Source organism: Ananas comosus, linkage group 8, assembly GCF_001540865.1.
Source record: "Ananas comosus cultivar F153 linkage group 8, ASM154086v1, whole genome shotgun sequence".
Taxonomy (NCBI): domain Eukaryota; kingdom Viridiplantae; phylum Streptophyta; class Magnoliopsida; order Poales; family Bromeliaceae; genus Ananas; species Ananas comosus.
This window is the reverse complement of record NC_033628.1, coordinates 2,806,227-2,824,745: the sequence shown is the minus strand read 5'-3', so window position 1 is coordinate 2,824,745 and position 18,519 is coordinate 2,806,227. Positions and strand designations below refer to the sequence as shown.

The following is an 18,519-nucleotide window of genomic DNA, read 5'->3' as shown; positions in this document are numbered from 1 at the left end:
TTTATACAATCTTTCTTCACAACAAGATGCTAATGCATGATTGATGGATAGATATGCCTCCAGTAGCAGAAGAAAATGCAACCAACAGAAATACTAGTTCAAATACAGGAATCATTTAACTGATTAAAAAGGATTAGAAGAACCTGAGTGGAGAAAAAGATTTACCCCGTTATACAATTCATTAATATTTAGTTTCACACGCAGGCAGCGTTCCAATGTTTCCTGAACAACTTTTTTCTCATTTTCATCTCGCAACCTTTCAGCAAGAAGAAAATACCCATCTTTCGCCAAACTCCCAAAGTTCCTGAAACGATTAGCCCATCGAAACAAATCTCTTGGGGTGATGAAACCATGCTTGCCAGCAAATACTCTGCTGTTTTGCCTGTGCAACTGCAAATCCTTCATCACTTCAACCATTTTCTTAGCAGAGCTATTTGGGACTTCACATCTCTTTTCTAGTATAATAGTGAGTTCATCTTCAGGGATTTCATCAACATGTATCTCCAAAAATCGATTGCGAAAAGCTCGAGACAACATCTTTCGGCCCCCATAAAGCATGGGGGGATTTTGAGTTGCGAAAAGCATAAAATCAGGGTGAGCAGTTATTGTCTCCTGAAGCTCAGGCACGAAGAGTTGTCGATTATCATCTAAGAGACGATTTAAAGCTTCCAATACATCTGAAGGGGCTAAATTTAACTCATCCAACACAATCCAGTGTCCTTTGCGAACTGCCTTCACTAATATGCCCTCTTGAAATCGAAGCCTCCCATGAGAATCAGTAATGTAAGAACCCAAATACTCCTGAAGATCAGTATGCTCATGATTGTTGATGCGCACAAACTCATGACCCGTAACTGAAGCAAGATGACGAACAAGACTAGTTTTGCCACTGGATGTAGGGCCTTGAAGGAGAACTGGATATCTTTTAATATAGATTGCACGTGCAATGCTCTTGAGATGCTCTTTAACACTTACAGTCTCCACAAAATCAGTTGATCCAGAAACATTTTCATTATTCAATGTTTCAACGAGATAAGAATCGAAAGGAAGAGTTGGAGGCGCCTTTCCATTGAACAAGTGCGACAGTATCATGTTGTTCATTATTTTCGCACTAGGACCGTCTAGTAAAGTAAGAAAGAACATGCAAAAACCATCGTAGAGGGATTTTTCGAAGCCAAAGTGCTTCTCTGCCTTTCTAGTGTAATCCAGTGCACGAGCAAGGGACCTCAAACTAAATTGGGGCTTCTGGTTGGCCCCATCTTGTAGCCTCTCCTCAGACTCCTTTTTAGATGCTTTATAAAACTGAACAATCTTATTGGTCATTTCTTCACCTTTGTGCATGCCTTCCATGTACTTCTTAACAAAAAGACGAAGGTCTTCATCATCCAATACATCATCTACAAAATATTCAGTAAATCTGCTCCTCAGAATGTATGGCAGATCGCGCTTTCCTGCATCAGTTGCAGGATTCATGCAGGCAAACAGCCGGAAGTCCTTATGGCGCTCCACGTAATTCACATCCCCCCTTTCAGCCAGACAAAGTGAACCACTATCTCCATCAAGAGCGGCAGTGATCCTCTGAAGTGTCTCCGGAGGTGCAAGATTCACCTCATCAAGCAATATCCAGTGGCCATTTCTCAGAGCGGTTATAAAAGCTCCCTCCACAAACTTAAAAGACATGCCAGCAGCCGCACCATCTTGATTTTGAGCAGCTTTAAGCCTCAAAGAGAAGGACTTCCAGCCACTAAGAAGCTCTTCAGATAAAGCTCTCTTCCTCTTTGATCCACAGTGAGGGTTACCACTTTTTTCAAAAAGTTTCCGAGCTTTCTCATCAGCTTCTTGAAGAGCACGAAGTAGCTTTTTCCACTTCTTCTCCTTTATACGCTCTTCACAATAAAGGATAAAAGCTACGTTATCCTATCACAAGAGAAAAAAAGACATCTTATTAGAAGTGCTCACTCCATTGAAACAAAGAGAACAGTGGGAGATAGCTTTGCAGTCTTTACCTTAGAAAATGTACTAGAAAACAATTCATTGAACTCGTGGTATAGAGGAACACAAATAGACCGTTCATCCATAGGCTTAAATCCTCCCAAAAGATCAGTCACATCACTCTGCTGGCTCAAGTTCTGTAGCAATACGATGCCAACGTGGAATCAGCATTTGCAATAAGAGATGCATCAAAGAAGAGATGATAGAAAAACATATAATTCTAATATGCTATACCATCACAGTCAGTGGTTTATCAAGCCACATGGCCAGATTCTGCACAAGAGTCGTCTTCCCAGTACCAGTTTCACCAACTAGAAGAACAGGTTCATTGAACTTTATAGAACAAGCAACCCTCTCGAGAGCATGCAAGGTACTCCGGAGATGAACAAAAGGTCTATCTTCCTTCCTGATCTGCAATTTAGAAAGACAATTAGTTAGAACAAGAAACAGCATAGACAAAAAGTACTTCAGTCAGTCCAAGTAATATACTGCAGTCTCTGTCTTTTCCAAATTAATTCTCCCAATTTGTAAATTGCCATGTTGATTCTGCAAAAGAACCATGTTAGCATATAAATAATCAATGGAGTAAAAGAACAGATGAATCAAAAAAGGCAATATAAACCTGAAGAATAAGCTTGTTCATTGGGTGCAAGGCTTCAGGTGGACAAACACCCAAATGACTAGCGATCTCTCTCATTATCAATAGCCTCTTATCCAACGAGGGCAAGGAGGCAGCAAAGATATCAACTGCCTGAAGAATGTAAGATATGCCTCAGCAAAAGATCAAACAGATACTTTGCATGAGAGTTGTTATGAAAGGGTGATATGCTTTTTTTTTTCAGGGGAAAAAAAAAACCTCCTGATAAATATATTGGCAATCAGCAGCTACAAGACCAGAACCAGAAAAGCTGAGGTGTCGATCTGTTATTCTCTTGCACCATTTGAGCAAATCCCTGTTAAGTTGAAGGCAAATTGCAAGATAGCAGCAATATCATGGGAATGCTATATTTCAATCACAGAGAATCTTAGCAACCACATACCGTAAGGAGAACCTACTAAGAGTGCCACCTGATGCAGACCCACCAGCCTGAACTCCCATATGGCACGAAGCGATATAGTTCACCCTTTCAAAGGTGTCTGTACAGAAAATACTGCCTTTCACTAACATGCAAGAATGAACGGTAATTGAAACAGTAATTAGCATAAACAGCGACCTACCAATGAGCCTTGCAAGAATAGGTTGTAAACTGGGATGCCATGCATTGACTATATCTAACATGTCTTCCCTAGTGGGAGCCCCCAGCATCACCTTTCTCCATAGGACACTGAAGGACAGTCTTCCTGTACAACAAAGTGAACAACATCATGCAGAAGGTTTATTTTAGTGACTTCAAATAACAATTAAACTAATTTTTCATTCTTTTCCAGTTTCCGCCAAACCTCAATCCACAGAAAACAATAAACATTAAAACACGGTATGGAAGATAAAAGAGTAACAAGCGTATTTACAAAGATCAAACAAATTTGCTATTTTTCAAGTAATGACAATACTTGAAGTAACAGTTCCTGTAAATATCAAGAAATAATGGACTCAATTGACCACTAATTAGCATAGTGGGCAGCTGATGAGAGTCAGCGATTGAAAATTTTTAGTCAGCCATCTAGAAATTTGATGTAAGGATTAGCTGGCTGTTTGATTCAATACCACAACTACTAATGCTGTAACAACATAATCAAACTAGAGCAGCGAGGGCATATGGTGTCCTGGTTTATACGTATTGATGGCTCAGAAAAGCGCCTTTCATATGGTTGACTTTCCTCCAACAAGTTCAATCAGGACAGCAACTTCTCAAGTAATGATATGTACATGCTCTCACTCACAAGCACCGCTGCACAGGCTTGTTTGTTTAAAGAATGGAAAACATCTTAATTGTGCTTACAGAATTTCTGATGTTTGACCTGGCAAGATAATGGTCTATTACTATATAGTATCTACAAACTTTATCTACCAGGATCTTTCATCTGATTCCACCTATCACAGTTAAAAGTTTATGCCCTTGATAATCACTCTGATACAATATTCTAATAGAATAAATAGTATATATGAATCCAAATAACCATCAATATTACCAACAACAATATATCTTTTCATACAATTAAAAGGTTTTATCAAAGCAAATGGCTATCATAACATTGACAGCATTTTTCCTCGCTGCTCCAACAATTAGACCATTAGAGCAAAAGGCCGTAATAAAAAGAGAAGGTAACTAAGAAGAAACTAAAGAAAGCTAGTCCAACAGAGGACCATAGCTCTGAGACCCTGCCAAACCTAATCTAAAACTTTGCATGTGTTTAGCAGATCTGAAATCCCTACTCGTGAAATATTCAATATCGTATACAGCACACATCGTAATCTACTAAGAAAATTGTTCAACAATGAAATGATTCTCAATATGAAGAACATAAATAGCCTGACCTTCCATGGCATGGCACATCTCATTCTTTGAAGTTGTAATTGAGGCAAATAAGCGAAAACTTTCAGCCACTTCTACAGCCTGCACCAGTTACATATATTATTCCAAAATTAAAGATAAACAGACGAGTTGTAAGCCTACAAAATAGAGCGTAGTATCACATGAAAAAGAATGAATATGAGACTTCGCATGATAATTCAGGGTACGTAGAATTTGCCATAATTCAGAACAAGTTGTATCAATAAGAGTCATAAGAATCCACTCTGAAGATAATTAAACAATAAAAAGTGAACTGATTACCTCCCCATGACCAGTTACAAAAGAATTTGAACCCTCCAGTAGAGGTAATAGTGTTGACTGGATGTCATTAGGTGCTTTGTCCAAGTCTTCAAAAACAATCCAAAATCCTTTTAAGATAGCCTGCCGCGACAGTTTGTAAAGCAGAAGTAAGTATGGAGTTTTGAGCACATTTGCATCAGGAATGAAGATGGGTACAGACCTGTGTAAGTGATCCAGGATGCCACTTGAATTCACCAGGTTTCTCTGTGCAGATGTAACTCCCTACTAATGTTTTGCTGTCCATTTGTTCATCAAGGTGAACAAACAACACTGCAAATGCAAAATTACAAAGAACTAAGAAAAGCCACGCAAGTATAAGCATTAATAGATTATAGAGATAAAACTATAGAGATAAAAATAACTACAGTCGAAATACTTTGATCTAAATATTCATTTAACATTGACCTTCATTGGAAAAGAAGGATGAAATAGGTTAGTTTTCTTCATTTTGCGTTATGGCATTCGAATAACATAATAATTACACACAGATCATTTAAATAGCTATCAATCGTACATTATGTGTCATTTTTCATAGAAAGCTTTAAGTACGCTGATAAGTGGGTAAAGATCTAGTTGCCGCTAGCAAAGGATTAACATGCCACTGGCACAGCCTGCGCCTCTGTGCCAACAGCACAGCACGCCACGGCACGGTAGCACGGCACGAGCCAATGTTGGCACACTCCCCATGCCAGGGCCATGCCATTAGCATATTGGCATGCATTAGCAAGGGTTTTTCTAATAAAATTTTAGGAAAATTAGTTTTTGAGTGTTTTAATACCTCTAATGGCTATTAAAATAATTCCCGTGTTACATCGCACACAGCTTAGTAAGAATAAATTTATAAAGATCTTAATAACTGCAAATGGAATATTTTAAATATATTATGAAAGTATAAGCATGAAAACAAAATTTAAGTCATAACTGGGTAAAAATTTATAGGAAGACACTACTATGTGTAAATTCACTTGCTCTGAAATGATAAAAAAAAAACATTGGGGAAAAATCTTCTTATTTGTTTTTTTTCACTAGATATTAATGTTATACAACAGAAATAACTGATTGCTCCAAATATTAGTAGATTTACAAGATCTATATATTTCAATTGTGGAAAAGCCCTTCTAAAACATTTCACCTAAAAAAAACTCAAAAAACCTAAAAAAACTCAAAAAAAAAATATATATTGTCGAAACGGTGTTAGCATGACCCTATGCCACATGTCGGCACAGACTCAGCATGGTAAGGCATAGGTGGCACAAGGCGGTATGGGCAAGGAAAGCACAGCCTTAGCAGGTTTGGCCATCACAGGGAATAGCACATGACACAGGCTGTCCCAACATGGGTACATAAACAAAGAAGCAATAGCTGCGCCAATGATGCCAAACCATTCGATAGGATGTTGAGTAGAAAAAAACAGAGCACACAAAAATAGCACCAGAAAAGTTTAGGCTCCTGTCATAAGGGTTTATGGAAGGAAGAAAATACAGACACAAAGAAAATAAGTAATCAGTTCAGGTTAATGGACTCCGGTCCTAACAAACTAGTTCCAACCCACCATGCATTACTTGAGTTGTGCATACTAGGTCTGGACAAGTTTGTTAAGACTTGAGCCCGTCGACCCAAAACCATTAACTTATTAGCTCCCTTTTACTTCCTCCACTCAAAATTCAGGAGTAACTTTTGGAGGGCAGAGAAAAAACCAGCAACCTACTAGAGTCTAGGAAATCTACACAACAATGATTTCTAGGTTATGATGGCAGCACAATAGCAGCAAACGGCAGCACTGCCAGGCTGCTGGGGCAAGCTGCAATACACCAACGACTATACATGGCTTACACCATGCAATTATGTTGATTAAAAATTCTATATGTACAATTTGTCAAGGCAAGTAGCATTACCTACACGACAAATGCAGATTAATCATATTATCAAATAAAAATACTCTCCTTTTGTCTGGTTGATTATATCCCTATTCTACAGAGTAACATAAATATTGTGGCAAATGCATGGACTCCCACAACAATAGTTCGTAGGAGATAGGTTCCCCTTTTATGGTTCTAAAGTTTAATCTCTGAGCTGTCACATTATCACTTTGTTGATTTGAGAAAACTCACTCCAAACAGAATGATTAAATATTCCATCTCTTTGACGGGAAGGACGTCTGATTGAACCTAATGAAATTTCCCAAAATTAAATAACATTTAGTTTAAATGTTCAAATTCAAATTAAGAAAATAACCATCCTGTAGGCGGAATACATTACCCTTAAAATCATGATTTCCAAGACCTCTCCAAAGGATAAAAGCAGTCTCCTAGAATGTAATGGCAAAAAAAAAAAAAAAAAGAAAGTCGACAGCGCGTAAGTTATCACTAGATTTGTTCAAACATACAAATAGGCACCCATACATATTTCCAATAATATTATTAGGGCTTTCTGTTTTTGTTGCTATAAGCATCAAGCTCAAAACTAAAGTACAGAGCTTCAATAGGAATACCTAAAATAGGTGATATTAATTGAGTTATTTAAATAGAGTAGATGAGATTCTCAAGGATACCTTGGTTTCCGGTGATTTGAGCTAGCCTGTTAATTAGTGCAGTCTTTCCAGCACCTACAGGACCATGGAGAAGCACGGGCCACTTTTGACCAACAGCCATGAAAGTCACCTCAAAGCTCTTCCTCACCGAAGTGGTCAGGATAAATGGGCTAGCAGCAAGAAATAATCAACAATATTATGGCAGTAACAAAACACATATAAAACATAAAGATCAATAATCTCAAATTAATAAAAAAATATAATGTAAGATGCAGATAATCCCAAGCATATCGCCTTTTGCACCTTACCCCCCAATTAGCAAAAGCCTGCACAAACCCAAGACCACCCCCCCCNCCCCTCCACCCCCCATAAAAAAAACCAAATTTTCATGGTCTTGGCACTAAATACCTCTTGTAATTTAATCATCCATTTAAAACTTCATTCCCATTACCAACTACCCATTTTGTATCCCAGCATTCTTTCTTGCCCTTTTAACTACCTTATAATCGTTTTTTCTTCACTTTATGAATAGTGCATTGGCAAAGGAACAAAAAATATATAAGTTGGTTAGGAGGACAGAAAAGGATGTCCGGACACTGCTTTCCCACAATATGAGTCATATATTAGGCACATGGAATGGTATTTTAAGATTTTATAAGGTTTCATGGATGATAAAATTATGAAAGGGGGTTAGTGCTAACAGCATGAACATTAATGCAGGGTTTCTACAGGATTTCATTCTCAAAAGTGGTAAGAGAAAATTGCAGTATATTCAGAGGGGTTTTCAAGATTTTAGCCCATAATATATGTAATGATGTAATTATTATGTACCATTTTGTGGTCCTATTGCATTGGCTCTCTCTAGACCTGATGCCATGCAAATTCGACAAAGAATCAATTAAAGAAGCGTTTTCAGGAGATTCTGTTCCCAAATTGGTAGTTCCACTAAAATAGGACCCGCTACCAGTTTCACTTGGTTGAAGATAACAACCAGCCTTTTCTACAGAAGTATCCATACAAAACTTCTCCCATCTGCAAGCACAAAGAAATTAATAAAAAAACAGGTAAAGATTATACAAAATAGTTTATATCTCTGTAAAATCATTTCCAAATATTAATGAGAAAAATCAACCTCAGTAAGCACATGAAAGCCTCCTCGGCTTCACGACCAGAATTTTCAGTTTCCATCTCATCAGCTCCAAAACCAAAACATTCAGTGGCCCGATCACTTGTTTTTAGGGTAACTGATAGAATCTGTATCGAGCACCATCTTACATCCAATACATCACTAAGCAGCACGCCATAATATAAATGAAAATCAGTTGTTTTCTTCACGAGATCTAAGAAACACGACCAATCCCAAAGTTCAGAGAAAACTTTTGGGTCCATGACCAGGAAACGATAAGATATTCGAGCGGCCTCAAGCAATAATTTTACAGCCTAAAATAGCAAGTGCAGTGGATGTTAACTAGCAGCATACAATAACCTCACCAATAAAAAAAAAAAATGCTAAGTAGCTGACCCATTTTCACTATGACAGATAAGAAGTAGCTATAGTGATACTAAGGAACATCTGCTACATTGATTGGTCAAAAACAGGGTTGGCAATTCAGGTGGCAAGCTTTGTTCAACTATCGTGTTAGTAGTGTCGATTCAAAGCTTGTCCAAATGTCTATAAAAGAACGTTATGCTCAAAATATTAACTTCTTTTTTATTCAGGTCATATCGCGTAATGCTGTATTGTTTTCAACTCAAACAGGTTTGTTTCGTGTTGGTTTCAGATTTCTTCAATAACCTCCTGTCATATCTGATCATGTTTGAGTCATATTACACTGAAATTGCCACCCCCAGTTGAAAAGGTGGTTTCAACATCAAACAGTCTTTTAAGTAATTGACTAAGCCTGGAAGAGGTATCAAGAAAATCACGTTCGGAGAAGAAGGTGAGTTTGGAGAGGAAGAATCAGTTGATAAATGAAAACTTAAAAATGGTTTCTACAACATAATTTAACATCTTAAAGATAAACCTTAAGTTAAAGATCAAATAATGACCATGCAAGCAAAGAACTTTGTTTTTACTGCACATTATGATATCAAAGTACGCACAGTGTTGATTCTGCTTTCTAAAAGGCATGCCATAAAATTTCCTGAAAAAGAAAAGGCAATCCAAAAAGCATTTGCATCATTTTTTTCCTTCCTTAAATCCACTTCATCTAACATTTGCATTTGGTGAGACACGACAAAGCAATGCCTACTAAGTCATTAGAAAGATAGACAGAGAAAGAGAGAAAGCAATGTAATATAGAGGCAAATAACAAGTTGATAATTACGATATAACCTTCCTATTCAGGTATGTAGATTGTCTTTAACATCAGCAATTCAAGAAATGGAGCCTTATCACAGGTTGCAGAAGTAAATAACACATGAAGATAAAATCCAACTCATCCTACCACTATATGACAAAAATGAGGACTCAATATTAAGCTCTCAGGGAATATAAAATATAATACAGATACGTCAACAAAAGAATTACAATGATCTATGCATTTTAGAATGCCAAAAAGTTACAAATCAAAGAAGTGAAGAACAACCTTTTCTGTTATTGGTGAAGGTAAGCCTGCCAAGATAAGGCGCTGAAAAGGTGGAGGAGCGAACTTGAAATAACTTAAAGTACTTCTGCAAACATATAAAGAAATTATGTACACCATTACCAACACCACAAGTGTTTATTCTTTTCAGCTTGTTAATGACAAATTCACATTAGTTATAATTGAAAGTCGTGCATGAGTACGAAGTTCATAATGCCTCATTAAGTTTTGCATATAGATGAATATGATGCAAGACAAATCAAGACGCATATTCATCATGCAGAAACTTGATATCCTACTCATTTAAAACAACCTTAACTGAACACAAAATAAACTTAAATACATAATATTGACTCAAATAAAATAAAACTAACTTGATCTAAACCAACTAGAACTTGTTTTGCGTCAGTACAACTCGCAAATAAATTAAATGTATAATGCATTATACCGAAACTAGTCAATATTGACATTGCATATGCAATGTGACTGGAGAAACCATTAAATTCTTATTTTCATTGCATTGCCCATGAAAACTACATGGAACATACAAAACTTAGAGAACAAAACAAAAAGAATTACCTCAACAAGAAGGGCGCCAAATCAAGGGCCCGACATAAGGCGAAAGAAGCAAGCTCATGAAGCCTCAAACCCCTCCCTTTCCCAGCATAGAAGTCTATAACGCATACATCATGGTCACCAACCTCCTCTGCAATTTCGTCCGATTCCAATTCGAGGCTCGGGATGCTACCCAGCTTCGCCACAGCCCTTTCCACAATCTTCTGACAGAGCGGGCGGAAGCATCCCACTATAGGAATTGTGTAGCTCGGGTGGAGGAATGGGTCGGCCAATGCTGCCACCAAATCATTTGCCGTCAAAGCTTCGCCCTGCTCATTACCACAATGTTAACTAAGTGTCTGTTTGGCAATGCTTCTACTTCTACTCTAAACTACAACCATGTCAAGTAGGTGTTTTGGCTTTTGCAAACAGAAAAGTTTGGATTTTGTGCTTCTAACCCCCAAACACATAAGCATTAGTGCCACTTTGCTTATCTACCTGGACAGCTTACCAGACTTTCGGCAAACAAGAAGGAAGCTAAAATGAGCTTTTGGGCCTTAAAATCAGAAGTTCCAATTTGAAGCTTCTAATTTAACAAAGAGCAATGCTATCACATGAATTTTCCTAAAGAAGCTACTAGTGCTTCCTCGCACGGCACCGCTCAAAAAAACACTTCCTAAAAGCTATATCCGGGCCAAACAGGCCCAATTCCGAGCTTCCACCTCTGCCGCATAGACGAACCACTGACAAAACTTCAACATAATGCTTATCCTAACAGAGCAACTCCAAAAGCACTTATCCAACAACACTGCACCATCCAGCAGGACCAAACAGGCCCAATTCGGAACTTCCACTTCCGCCCTAGAGAAGAAGCTGCTGATAAAAGTTCAGCCCAGTGCTGGGCCTAACGGAACAACTCAAAAAAGCACTTCATCCACCAGCACCACACCATACAACGGGACCGGAGAGATGACTCAATGGGATAAGAGAGTAGGATCGAGCGAAAGGCGGCACCTTTTGTTCGAGGGCGGCGATCCGCGGGTCGGCGCCGCGGAGGGCGGGGTGGCGGGCGAGGAGGCGGCGGAGCGCGGCGGCGGGGGAGAAGGCGCCGTCGAGGGACATCTCCGGCGACGGTGGAGGAGGCGGAGGGGTAGAGGGGAAGAGGAGAGAAGGGTAGAAACAGCGGCGCGGGATTGGCGCTAGGGTTTTTTTATATATATATATAGCGAGGAGAGGCGGTGGGGAATCGGCGAGGTGCGGGGGTTTAGGGTTTTAGGCGCGGCGGGAGAAAGGGGGCGGAGAAGGGGAGAAAAGCTTCTCCGAGTTCCCACCGAATCGGAAATTGATCTACGGGCGAACTTATCGCGGCAACCCGGGTTGGGCATTCGGGTCAAAACCCGGTTCAGAGTTTACCCGAAAAAGCAAAAAAAAAAAAAAAGGAAGAAAATTTCTTTTGCTGATTTTTCTTTTTTAAGAGAGCTAATTTGAACATTCGACCCGTCTAGAAGTTAACCACCAAACCTTTAAAATTTTAATTCTATTACTACTCAATTTTTAAATTTATTTAATTTTTATTTCATCTTCTGCATATTTTTGCAGTGGAGTGAAGGGATTTTTGACCGACCGTCTTTTATTGTTTGATTCATTATAACTCACATTTGATTGAAACTCAAACTTTTCAAAATAATACAGTAGGTTGTGGTCCATCAGGGCTGAAGTCAATTATAAAAAATAAAAAGCGAAGAAAATGATAAAATGCTAATTCTTCCCGGACCGAAGATATTTAAAGTTTTTTCTAAGAGTTAAACCTACCTAATAGGTGTACGAGTAGCATCGCTCTCCTTATTATTGTAGAGTTTGCCGGAACAAATATGTAACTATATAAGCTCACACTAATATGTCAATAATTTCATATTATTAGTAATATTTTTCTCAACTTCTATTTTCTATATTTTATAGAGTACGTCTCCCACGCTTTTGAAAATACGGAGGACATGTACTCTTGTAAATTATTTTTAATGATAGAACATTCAATTTGACGATCAGCTATGCTAGACATGATCTGCGCTATTAAAATTATTTGAAAACTAAATTTCATAATTTTTCAATATTATTTAACAAATGATCAAAGGATCATAAAAATAACTATTTTAATGACCGATGTAGCACGTTTGCAAGTTTGATGGTGTAGAACAATCAAAATTACACAAAATTTTAACAGAAAATTATACTAAACATTCAAAGCAAGATCAATATTTTTTTTTTGAGTGAGAGAAAGCCAAAAAGGTAGCATGCTATTCGCTTTCTTATTTTTTTAGAAACAAACTTAGTTAGAAATGTGAATCAACTAGGATTCAAACTTAGAATCTGAGCACCAACCACCAAACCTTTTGCCACTTGAGCAAGATCAATATTTTTCGATTTGAAATTTTAGCCTTTTGTCATTATGTTTTATGAAATTTTTAATTTCAGCCATTTAATTTGAGGATATTCGTTTACTAGGCAAAAAAATAAAAAACTAATGAAATTTCGTTTCTAGAGAGTTCCAAAACGTCATCTGTAATGGAACTGATCGTCGAATCAGATGTCTTATCAGCAAAAATAACTTATAAGCACAGAGCCCTCCGTACTTTTGAAAGCGTAGGAGTCGTCCTCATATTTTATATTATTATATATATAGATAGTAATTATTGGGTGCTAAGTTTTTTTTTTTTTTCATATTTACACTCATATTTGTGTTATGTTTTTGGCGCCCCACAGAGAAAAATTTTGATCACCCACTATTTCCATCTGCAGGATTGAGCTCACATCCAATAAATTATTCAAGTTAGTAAGAGTGAAACGAAAAAAAAAAACAAAAGAAAGAGAACAAATATATAAAGAAAAAGGAAAAGGAAAAAAGGAAATAGGGCCAAAACCAATGGATCAAGAGTCTTTGCTAAATATAATCCTATTATTATAACCACTATTTAACTCATGCTTAAAAGTTCAGGTTGAGTAAGCTTTAATCAATGGATTTGGGTCCAAATTATATCTCAAAAATGTTCTTCTTTTTCCTATTTCTTTTTTAAAGTAAATTTAAAAGCATATGTTAAATTGTCACATTCATTAAATGATATTTAGTTCATCAACAGAAAGATAATATATGGACACTTAATTACTAGCATTTTTTTAAGAAGAAAACTCAATCTCCTAAATGAAATTAATTCAAAAGTTTGCATTCCGAGCCAATTAAAATAATTCTCTTTGAGTCAAGATCAAAATGTCTCGAGTCCAGCGCGAGCGAGAGTTTTTATTACATTCCGACAGCTTAATATTTCTTAGAAAATTATTGTTTCTCAACTCATAATGCAATCCTTTCAATCATTTATACCATCATTTTATAATGCAAATGCATTAATCAAAGTATTGGTTTGAGTATGATGATTCTTTAATTGCTGAGAATAAAAACTTTAATTGCCATTTCTTGTGAATCAATCTCTTAGCCAAGGTGACTAATTATATTCCTTTGGCATGTGATGATACAATGATTTCTCTCTCCACAAGGCAATCACCTGAGATCTTAATGCTATCTATAGTAGTGCTAACTTTTCCTCTCTTATTTTTCCCTTAATTCTTTTTTAATTTTTTTTTCCAAATAATTATAATTTAGTAGTGTCAATGTAGTACTACTGCTACAAGGGATGCAAGCACAATAATGAAAATAATAATAATGTCACAAATAAAGAAGAAGATAAAAGCATATTGGAATAGCAGAAAGAAGTGCGGTCTGCGCTGCTCGCAAACACCATCCCAAGGTATCCCATTCCTCCTCCGCCACCGTTGTTGCCGCCGCTGCCGCTGCCGCTGCCACTGCTGGTGGTCATGCCGACCCCGCCATTGCTGCCTCCCGAGCTCCCGGTGCCGTCGCCGTCATCCCTGTAAAATCGTAAACATTTCCGCTGTTAGCACCCTAATTTAAGCCCGTTCGCCCGATCTCAAGGTTTTCTTGGCATGAACTTCGAGGCCAGGAGTTCGAGCCCCGCATGTTCTTACATTCGGAGCTTGTGGCTCCAATTTCAGAATTTAATATGAAGCCTACCTACGAACGGAAAAAAAAAAAAAAAATCATGATTCAACTGATGCAATCAGTGGTTCTCCCGATTAAACCAATGACATCAGTATGGTGTCATAAGTAATAAAGATAAAGAAGAAAAAAAAAATCTAAACCTAACCGATTGAACCGTCCGATTGATGATTAATGGTAAGTGATAGTTCGAACCAGTCCAATGGAAATCGGACCGGCTCATCAGTTTACTGGTTAAACCACCGGTTTAAACCGATCAACGCAAGCTTTACAGCTTTCCAATTTTATGTGTCAAATCGAACCGACCTAGGGACTGAGTCACGATCTGACCAGTTAGATTGGCCGTCGTTTTAAAACACTGCAACATGCAAGGAAAAGAAAACTAGTGAATAATAGAGAGAGAGAAAATAAGAATAAGGTTCAAATTCAAAGGAATAGATTGTTGGTGAAGAGTATGGTTGACATGGGGACATGAGTTTATGGCATGTACATAAGGTGCATAGCAATTAGCTAGTAAGATCCAAATATTGAGTATTGGATCACATGGGCACAGCCCCTCTCTCTCTCTCTCCCTCATAATTAGCTTGGTTATAAATAGAGTTTAAGGTGGGGACCAAATACAGCATATTCTTACAATAATTTGGTGGTTTGGTTAATTTCAAACACATTAAATAAATAGCTGTTTAAATTTATTAGTATCAGGGTAGATGCATTGTATTTAATTAGAATTAGTAATGTTTTTTCTGATGATGATAAAAATAATAGTACAAAACATACCTAGGAATAATACTTACGTTGAAAATTAAATACAATAGGATGGTCCATGTGGGGGGCACTACTTAAAAGCAAGATCACTTTTTGTACTGAAGCAATATTCAACAATTTAAGACCACCTAATCAAAAGAGATTGGATTTCAAATGGAGAGCTCTCCTCTTAAGCTTTATCCGATAAAAATAGCAGTTCGCAACTGGAAAGTAAACTCGAACGAATTACCATACATCGGATGAACATTCGGCATCAGATTAATTAGAATAAGACAAGAGAGTGATGTCAGAAAAGAAGTAAGATTCGCAGGCCCACCCCCTACAGTTTATGACTTGTAACGCATCTGTATCGCTAAACTCTCTGTTGTCTCAAGTAATACCGCTTTCTAATCTTATCTTATTTAATTATTATTCTATTTAATCCAACAAAAGGTAACAAAACAGGCCACAATATGGCCACACAGGAAAAAGCACAATCGCCGCATAAAGCAGTGCTTTTTCCTCTCCGGCGCCGATCTAATCTAAAGCCTAAATAAAAGGGTCAAAAAAAAAAAAAAACACCCAACCCCCAATATAAGATGAGCTCTTTTGCCTCTATTTTTTTTTTTTTTTTCGGAGAGAGAGATAGATAGCATGCTATCAGCTTCGTTTATTTTATTTAGAAATAAATTTAGCTGGAAATATGAATCAACTAGGATTCGAACTTGAAATCTCGGCTACCAACCACTAAGCCCTTTGCCACTTGCTTTAGGAACGGTCGGTCTTTTGCCTCTATTTGTTATGTGCTTATACTTGCCCAACAACTGCTAGGGTGGTAATTCCCATTTGCTAGATGTATGTTTGTTTTACCGAGAATGAAATTTAGATTGAAGTAAATTTTCAGATAAACTAAAGTTTAGGTAAAGTTTACTTTCCTTCTATTGTTTGTTTGTATAGCTATGAAACTGATGTTCTTTTAATTCTACTGTTTATTTAGTAGGAAGTAAATGACGTATTTGACACTTCTAGGATTTAGAATAGTCCTAAATATAAAATATAATAGGCCTAAATCTTTTAACCCGGCATTTGTTAGACTCAAGAGGTAGAGAATTAACGTGCTAGGACTAGTAAAGTTTTATGATGGGTGACCCTCTGGCAAGTGGGGTGTCACAGTTGGTATCGAAATTAATCACCAGTCAAAAGTATGAGATAAGTGTCAATTGAGGTAAGATCATACATCAAGTAGAAAGCTCCGATTCTCCGGCTAACTATCATTGTGGGTGGAGCGAGATTCCTCATAAGATCGATTAAGGTTAGCAAGATGAATCTCACATTGCCTTGATATAACAAGCCTAAAACTCTTAACCCGACTATAGTATTTTGGACGGTAACTAGACCCAAAAAACTAAAAAGGTTAAGCATGCTAGGACTAAAAAAATTCTAGAAAAAAGTAATCTTCTGAGAAGTGGGACGTCACATTGAAAAGTTAGAGGTGTGTGAGTGGTGAACTAATATTTTTTTTATTATTTTTGTTTCATATTTGACTTTCGCCACAGATGGGCCGAGGTCAATTACGTTATTTTGAAAAATTTAAGTTTCGACCAAATATAAAGTTACCATAAATCAAACAATTCATATCCTTTCACTCTCGGTGAAACAAACACACACACTTTAATATTGAGATCAATAAAAAAAAAAAAGAAAATAACAAGACAATATAAGAGAAAAAAATAATAATAATTCTAAAATAAATGGGTGACTTGGCGAAGAAAGAGTATAATAATTAGGAATTATTATTATACCTTGTACTGGTATTTGCAGTTTATCAAAAGAAGAGAGTGGGAATATCAAAAAAGGGTCACCACGCAGTTTACATGGGGCCACTAAAGATTCTTTAAAGGGAGCCCCAATCACATGCATTGGTAGGGGTTCCTGGGCCCCACCAACCAAGGCCGAGATATTAGCCTAGATTTGAAAATCCACGTCTACATTTGGTACCTGTGCTAAATAGGTCCGATACCCGATAACCCAATCAGAATCCGACCCATTTACCAGATTTGAATATTATACAATAATTTAGTATCTAAAATTAGATTAAATAGGATAAGACAAAGTGTAAAACTCTGATTAATAGATAATTATTTTTATATTATTTTCAATATTAATTCTACTTTTTTTTTTCCAATTTTTGTATGATTGCACATGGACCATAAATTTATAATTTTTTTATGATTATTTTAAAATAACAAATTTTTTTTTTACAGGGGCGTGACAGTCCAACCAAAGAAAGTTTAATAGATATAAATTTAAATATTTTGAAGTTTTAGAAAAATATATTTGATAATTAAAATTCTGCAGGAATAAATTTATTTATAATTAATTTTAGAACTTTATTGCTATACATATGAAATTATCTTTAAAATATGATAAGCAAAATCAACTAAACAATCACATCTTATTAATAATGCACTTCATTTCTTTATTTTTCTAGGACATCTAGCCTATGTAGAGATGCAAATGGATTCCAGTTGGTGGAGCTCCGGCATTGACCCGCCCTAAATTTACTCCCGCCCTAAATTTACTCCCGCCAGATCCGTCTTGAATGAAGCGATAAGTGGGGACGTAAACGAGGATTAAAATCCATCTCAATCACAAAAAAATGAAATTTTAGACGGAAGGCACCTTCCACCCCAAATCTGTCCTATTTGCATCGCTAAACTTAAGTAATAGAAAGACACTACCTTAAAAAAGAAAAAGAAAAACTTTAAATACCACCCATGTGGTTTCACATTTTCGCACTTTAGTATTCTATGATTTAAAATGTATCAATTTAGTGCCATATGGTTTTATTATTTTTTTTTTATTATCGATTCTACTCATTTTTTTCGTTAAATCAGTGACAAAGTTAAAACTAAAGGGTACTAAAGTGAATATATTTAGTAAATCTAGGTGGGATATCTGAAATTTTTTATATATAATTTAACGAAATATTAACGAAGAAGCTGACGAAAAGATAAAAATGAAATTACAGGACACTAACTTGATTCATTTTAAACTATAAAATACTTAAAGTACGAAACCACACGATGATATCTAAAATGTATCCAAAAAAAAAAGAAAAAGGAATGCAAGGACGAGGACCATTACAAGCAGGAGCGAGAAATCTGACGGCGGCATGAATGCAAGAATCGAATTTATGGTCAGGTGGGACAAAAAAAAAAAAAAAAAAAAAAA

The 18,519-nt window shown here is 36.7% G+C and overlaps 2 protein-coding genes across 4 annotated transcripts in view; both read right to left on the bottom strand.

The window, feature by feature from the left end:
* Nucleotides 1–11,777, bottom strand: part of LOC109713930 (midasin) — a 41,828-nt gene extending 30,051 nt beyond the window's left edge. For 2 of the 3 annotated variants that reach the window (XM_020238240.1, XM_020238241.1), the window contains exons 1-17: nucleotides 11,490–11,777; nucleotides 10,500–10,804; nucleotides 9,924–10,008; nucleotides 8,468–8,775; nucleotides 8,167–8,367; nucleotides 7,357–7,505; nucleotides 4,966–5,075; nucleotides 4,767–4,886; nucleotides 4,469–4,547; nucleotides 3,211–3,333; nucleotides 3,033–3,129; nucleotides 2,849–2,945; nucleotides 2,615–2,743; nucleotides 2,482–2,538; nucleotides 2,227–2,403; nucleotides 2,007–2,129; nucleotides 166–1,917 (exon numbers count right to left, since the gene is read on the bottom strand). In XM_020238240.1, the coding sequence (XP_020093829.1) occupies nucleotides 166–1,917; nucleotides 2,007–2,129; nucleotides 2,227–2,403; nucleotides 2,482–2,538; nucleotides 2,615–2,743; nucleotides 2,849–2,945; nucleotides 3,033–3,129; nucleotides 3,211–3,333; nucleotides 4,469–4,547; nucleotides 4,767–4,886; nucleotides 4,966–5,075; nucleotides 7,357–7,505; nucleotides 8,167–8,367; nucleotides 8,468–8,775; nucleotides 9,924–10,008; nucleotides 10,500–10,804; nucleotides 11,490–11,597 (4,020 nt within the window). In that variant the 5' untranslated portion in view covers nucleotides 11,598–11,777. The remainder of the gene's footprint in view (nucleotides 1–165; nucleotides 1,918–2,006; nucleotides 2,130–2,226; nucleotides 2,404–2,481; nucleotides 2,539–2,614; nucleotides 2,744–2,848; nucleotides 2,946–3,032; nucleotides 3,130–3,210; nucleotides 3,334–4,468; nucleotides 4,548–4,766; nucleotides 4,887–4,965; nucleotides 5,076–7,356; nucleotides 7,506–8,166; nucleotides 8,368–8,467; nucleotides 8,776–9,923; nucleotides 10,009–10,499; nucleotides 10,805–11,489) is intronic. The other variant, XM_020238242.1, reaches the window with a different exon arrangement.
* Nucleotides 13,971–18,519, bottom strand: part of LOC109713703 (probable pectate lyase 12) — a 10,457-nt gene continuing 5,908 nt past the window's right edge. Inside the window, exon 4 of the mRNA XM_020237882.1 lies at nucleotides 13,971–14,393. Within this exon, the coding sequence (XP_020093471.1) occupies nucleotides 14,150–14,393 (244 nt within the window). The 3' untranslated portion in view covers nucleotides 13,971–14,149. The remainder of the gene's footprint in view (nucleotides 14,394–18,519) is intronic.